The following is a 6,788-nucleotide window of genomic DNA, read 5'->3' as shown; positions in this document are numbered from 1 at the left end:
CAATAGTGTTCTGTTTACCTATTTTGTTGTCACATTTGTGTAGATTTGTTTTATTTGTAATACGATTTGTTTTGTGTGTTAAACTAGTATATGTGATATAAAAAATAGGGAGTACACGTGATAATATTAAAATTGTTTTTACATAGTGAAGTTATTCTGTTATATAATTTTTAATGAAGTTGTGTTCCTACTTGGCTGCTTGATCCTTTTTCCTTCATAATGTCATGCGAAATATTTTTACGTTAGTACTAATTTAAAGGTTAGTTTTCCAAATTTTAACTTTAATCTGTGTGAGTATTTAGTCTTTGTGTTATGGTGATGTAGTGCTGCTTCGAAACCCCCAGTTATATAGGTTAGTTCAATATGCAATGCTGCCCTAAAGTTTTCAAGTTTTGATTTTATTTGTCGTTTTACACCTTAATTTGGTAATTAATCTCAGTAGAATTTTTAAGTTAAATTTCTTATCATTTAGTCCTGTTTATTATAGTTTTGCATTATTATTTTTGTTGTTTAAAACGAGTAAGGTTAAATGACAATAACGAAATCTTTTTCTGTTCTGGGCATTTTTTGTTATCCTATTTATAAAAAAAATTGTAATTGCAAAATACCGGATTTATTGATTCTGTAGAATGATGACAGATGGTGTGATTTTTTTATTTAATTTAAGATCAACAATCCTAAACTTTGTTTGATTTAACAAATTAGGATAGTGCAAGTTAATTTTCATATTTTAAATTTTAATTTCTATATCGTGTATGGTTTCATCGTGTGATTGTAAATTCTATTAAGGATTTAAAAGGATTTATTAAATTCTGCGAAAGAAATAATTTTTGTGATTAATTTCGTATTGAGAGTTCAGGTCTAATTATATGGTAGATTAATATTTTGCATTTGTTAACCTATCAGAATTGCATGTTAGAGTTCAATTATGAAATCAAGCAGCTGCTACTTAAAGAAACTTTATTTTTAAATAACTAATTAACAATGAATAATTATTGGTAATGAACTGAGTTGTAATAAAACTGGAAGGCCTGACCATATTTTGAAAGGTCAAGTTCAAGCACAACCTAGGAGAAAAGGATGTGTTTTTTTAAAGAATTCTTACCTGGTAATATAATTTGTATATGTGGAATAGCTTTAGATTGAGGCAGTACAGGTATTAGTGTATTTTATAAAATTAAATTGTATTAGAATTAAAATAATTCTTACAATTCAGAATAATAATTAACATTTGGTAATTCTTGATATTTTTGAATTTTTGCCCAGTTCAATTTAATTTTTTTAAATTTTGAATTGACCATTGTTTATCTGCTTTGTTACTTAACTAAGCTATAACATAATTAATTAGTCATATAGGGCAATTGATTAGTGTAATATAATCAAAGAGTTTGTGATTGGGTACTAGATAAGACAGGAAGGTTTAATGCCAACAGCCAAAGTTATTGTTATAAACCACTTTGTATAGATCCCTGAAGTTGAGCAGGTCTGATTTAGTTTTTTTAAAAAGAGAATTTATCATAAAATGATCATTTTTAACTTGAACCCATGAACTCGACCAACTTCTAACACTGGAAGTTTTTTGGTCATATTTCATGTTATTCATAAGTAGTTTAATCTGCAGCTAGTAAAAAATTCCTTGCCGGCCTCTGTGGTGTTAGTGGTAGCGTCTCGGCCTTTCATCGGGAGATCCCGGGTTTGAATCCCGGTCAGGCATGGCATTTTCACATGCTACAAAAATTGTCGTTCATTTCATCCTGTGAAGTAATGTCTAACAGTGGTCCTGGAAGTTTAAAAAAAAAGTCTTCTTGTGACTCCAGTTGAAATTATTACTAGCAATTGGTGAATTGTGAAGATTCATATTTAATATATAATGAAAAAGTTTATTTTTGTTGTAATTATCCATTTAGTGTGTTAGTGTTATGTGTTTATGTATTTCATACTGATCATGTGAAAAAGAAATATTGACTTTTTTTTAGTTTGGACAAAATTTGTGTTTTGTAGTAATTTCTTGTTATGCTTTGTTCTTTACATTATTGTTTATGTGCTATCACTGTTTGGTTATGTTTTACAGTATCAGAGTATAAAGTAAAACAAAATTAAGATAAAATTTTAGTTAAGTATTTAAACTACTAAAGTTCTGCTTAGTATGCCTATCCTTTTGTTGATATTCAATTCCTGATGTAGCCAGGTCTATTTGTACATTCTTTGTAGTATGTGGCCTGTCACTAAAAATGAATTCAAAAAATATTTTTTAAATAAAAATATATTAAAACTATGAAAAATAAGTTAAGACTTAATTTAATAAGACATTATTTCCAAACATGATTTTTACTTTGGAAACAAGATTTTAAATAGAGACATCTCCATTTAAAATTTATAAATAAATTTTTATTTTCAACAACTAAATTACGATAAACTTGTGAGAGTGTTCAGAACATTTTAATGCTTATAAAAAATATCATTTCTATACTAAAAAAATTGCTACATCACAGAAATTGTAATTATCTTATTTCATTTTGGGGAATAAGTGTAATTTGTACCAAATATTTCAAAACATCTGTGCATTCAACTTTTTAAATAGATTCAGAGCATGTTAGTGCAATAACATGTGATCCTTTAGTGAAATGAAATTTTATAAAGGTTTAGTAGATTCCTAGTTGGTATTTTTTTTTACCCTTTAACAGTTTTTTTTTTAAATTAGCCATTTTAACTGATACGTCCAACTTCACTGTTGGACGTATAAGTTTCTTTCTAAAAGTAAATGCACTTTTATTAGTGTTTTTGATCTGTTTAATATATTTTATTGGTAGTGATTTAAGCCCTTCAGTTATATTTTTATGTTTACAACACAGATATATAATTGCTGAATGATTGCTTTATTTTAATATTTTTGCCAGTTTTGTCAGTATTTTTGTTGATTGGTTGAGAAAATTAAGTTTGGAATTTTCTGAATTTATCTCTTTTATCTGGATCGTTATCTTATTTGTACGATAGTTTTTCATTAATTCATTGATTCTCATTGCATTGTTTAAGAAAAGACTGATTTCTTTAATTGAATTAATTTTTTCCAGTTGATATACTGCAGCTTTAATTATGCACTTTTATTAACAAACCTTTAGTGTCTTTGAATTATCTGCTACCATTTTTTTTAATAAAATGTAGCTTATTTTCATATTATTAGTGTTTTGTTACATAACTCTTTGAGATACATTTTATTTTACATCCTTTAGTTGGTTTTTAGTTTTTTTAATTTTTGCTCCTAGTTTTTGTACTGAATTCTACTAACACATGATTTTACTACTACCACTGCCATTACTGTATTTTGTTGTTTCTCAATTAGAATTTATTATTTTTTTTTTGTATAATTTTAGCTTAAACTATTTTCTTAACATGTCTTTTATCCTCAATATCTACTGAAGCTAGCTAATTGTTTAACAAATAAAATGGTCGTACAGGCCTAGTGTTAGATTTTCAGCAATCTTTTTTGTTTTTGAGCGTTTTCTAGTGCTGAATTTAACATGCCTACTGTTTCATATACTCGTTATATTTGCTCTTAGAAAATGTACCTACTTGTAATATTGGTAATCATTTTTAAAATTGTGTCGGCTGATTTTAGACGAGTATTAAATTATATTTTACTTAAAATGAATAAACTGATATTTTAAAACATATTTGAAAGAATTTAAAAGGCTACTCATTGGCAATTAAATATCAAAATTTACACCTGTTTGTAAATTTGCTTGGTAAAGAATGAAATTTGCTCTTATGCATTGTTATTGACAGCTGTATAGCTATTCGTAATTTATTATCATCATCTGGTGATAAATACAACATTGTACTTATCTAATATTTAAAAAAATGACCCTTATAAAAATAATGAAAAATGAAATTACAATATTGAAAAAAAAATTGTTTTTAATATATAATCACTTATGAAAAGCAGTTTTTAACCAAAATTCTAATGTATGTCTTTTGCTTTTTATCTATTAAAAATAATAGTAGAGATGCTGAATAAATTCATAAGTTTCAGACAGTACCACAGTAATCTAACTACTGATATACTATAAAAGTATATGTGTTTTTGATTTTACATTAGAGTTTACTTCTTAAACATATCCTATTGTATGTTTTGTCATTATAGATTCGTATAATGACAAAACAAATAACACTAACAACCAAAATAATGAAATTTTTTTAATTCACTCTATATAATGACTAGCTGAATCACTTGGTGTTTTTTTTACTACCAGATCATATCTTTTGTTCAGAAAATTACCAGTAAAAACTAAAAAAGAATGTTTACAGTTTTAAATTATTTTAAAAAATTGTTTCTCCATAAATTTTTACCAGAATATATTGTCAAATAAATGACCTAAAACTGTCTCAGAAGATGGGTGAAAGAACTGTCATTGAAATTTCAAAAAAGTTATGTAAGCCTTTCAATATTATGTGCTTTTGAGTGAAGTGAAAATACATCCTGAGTGAATGAACTCTGTATTTATATCGTCAAGAGGAGCAACCCAACAGTACATATTTCACGGGAGACAACAGATAGCTAAGATTTCATTCATGTAGTTTGTCTGGTTAAAATGAATCCATTTTGCAAGTTTCTTTTAACCAGTTTTTGCTGTTCACACGTAACTCCATACAAGCAGAAATACAGATTAGATAATGAGGTAATGTTGATGATGGGTTTTTATTTCAATTTAATGTGAAATCCAAAGGTGACAGAAATATGTGTGGAAAGTTTTAGACACAACCATTAATATCATAAAAATTTAAATATCATTAAAAGTTTTTGCTACAAAAATTTTTTTTGCGCTTAGGTATGGTATGGTATGGAAGTTGAATTTGTAGAGTTTTTCTTGAAAACTTGACATACCTCTTCTTCAAATAAATAAGTATTTCTTAAAATAATTAAAAACAATTATGTACATAATAGTTTTAAAATAACTATAGATAATTGGTTTTCTTGTTAAAAAGAATACTTTGTAAGGTACAAACATATTGATTTTATAAGATCAGTATCAACCTCAATGGTCTTTATGTATATGAATTCTATGAACTAGATAAATTAACAAAAAACATAACACATCAAGATACTAAGTGGAAAGACACAAACAAACTCTAATGCACTTTTTGAACTCATTTGGTATTTAGACATATTAATTTGAGTAAAAAAAAAACACATGGGAATAATTTCAGCTGAAATTACAGTGTGACATCAGTAGTCATAAATGAAAGCTACTCATTTGAAGGTGAAAATATTGACATGATTAAAAGATATTTGTTGTGTTTAAAATTAGGCTGTGATCTTTTAAACAGTCATTTTATAAATTATAGAATGTTTATAACTGTGATCCTAACCAGAGTGTTTTGATATCAAGTAATTTAAAAATGCTTTTTCCAGTGCTAATTTATTTATTTCTGTGGAAAACCCTTTCATTGGTTTTTTGAATTTTTGAAGCGTTAATGTGTTTATAATATTTAACTATTTTTACTTTTAATTTTTTTTCTTTTACAGATAACTAGCTGCTTGTAAACTATGGATTTGGAATGTAAACCATGCGTTGTGCAGATTAGTGTTGATGCATTTCGTTTTGCTTACGTAAATCCAGAATTTACTGTATGTTACCTACCTGTTATGTTTGCTGGAGGCATTCCTACTTCCTTAGAAAAAATAACTGAGGTAAAAACTTCTTGTTATTATGTGGTATCTTTGCAGTGAAATGTGGCTATTAATTTTTTTTAAATGTGCTTTTAAGATTGCACTATATTATTCAATAGGGAACAAACCATTTTTTAATAGATTAATTTGGCTGTAACTGACTGAGTCTTACTTGTTGACAGAAATTTTGTATGGTTATCTTGGTGTGTTGCCAAGAATGGGTTTGGAGTTAGCATGTTTAGATTGTTTAAGTAATATATTGGTTAAGGTTTATATTTTTTTTATTGTTTGCTTATGAAAGTGTATTTCTACTATAGTTCATACTGTCCCTCTTCAACTAATAATCTTCTGTGTTTATTTTTTTCTTTTATAATATATAATAGGCACAGTACTTCCAAGTTTATGCTGTATGATATATTATTATGTGTTCAGCAAATTTATGAAGTTAACTTTTGTTTGTTTTATGTTGTCACCAAATGGCTTTGACGGCATGTGGCACTTACTAATCTCATGGCCATGAAAAGGGCTGTTTTTGTCGTCAAATGGCTTCGACGGTTCGTATTTCATAACCTTGTAGTAGCCATGAAAAGGGCCATTTTTTGCATTAGCTTTGAGAAGAGCTGTTGGTCTCCGACGAAGTCGGGGGAGTTGCGGCTCGTCCATTGAATTCTGACCGGGCTTTCCCTCAGTGGCAGTTGGGTCTCCACTACAGCATGGCAGTGGTGGCCCCCAGAGCTCCACAGTGTCGGGTCAGCGTTGGTCGTCCATCGCCCCGCCGCAGCCGAGGCGGTTCTCCCCGAACGATCCCACACGGGGCTGAGTCCGCCGGCCAGGGCGATTGAAGCCCGGCAAGCTGGAGCTGGAGTGGGAACGTAGTGTCTGCATCCAGCGACTCTCTTGGTGGGCCGGCCAGGCCTGCTGCTCCGGCGGGGATGTTGGCATCTGCCAGGAGGTCCCACATTGAGCTGGCCAGGGAATTTCTTCTGTCTTCTTCCATCTTCTTGGTCTTCTCCAGGTGGTGGTTGACGACAAATTGCTTTCACTCTCGTGGTGAACACTTTTTTATTGGTGCCTGAGAGTGGTGGGGCTGCAGCGCCGCTATGGTGGGAGAACTGCGCGA

General features: G+C 29.6%; 1 protein-coding gene across 1 annotated transcript in view; it reads left to right on the top strand.

Moving 5' to 3' along the window:
* Positions 1-6,788, top strand: part of ova (ovaries absent) — a 63,599-nt gene continuing 56,811 nt past the window's right edge. Inside the window, exons 1-2 of the mRNA XM_075362444.1 lie at positions 1-259; positions 5,525-5,689. Of these exons, the coding sequence (XP_075218559.1) occupies positions 5,546-5,689 (144 nt within the window). The 5' untranslated portion in view covers positions 1-259; positions 5,525-5,545. The remainder of the gene's footprint in view (positions 260-5,524; positions 5,690-6,788) is intronic.

Source organism: Lycorma delicatula, chromosome 4 (genome assembly GCF_047948215.1).
Source record: "Lycorma delicatula isolate Av1 chromosome 4, ASM4794821v1, whole genome shotgun sequence".
NCBI classification, from domain to species: Eukaryota; Metazoa; Arthropoda; class Insecta; order Hemiptera; family Fulgoridae; genus Lycorma; species Lycorma delicatula.
This window is presented reverse-complemented; position numbering and strand designations above follow the sequence as displayed.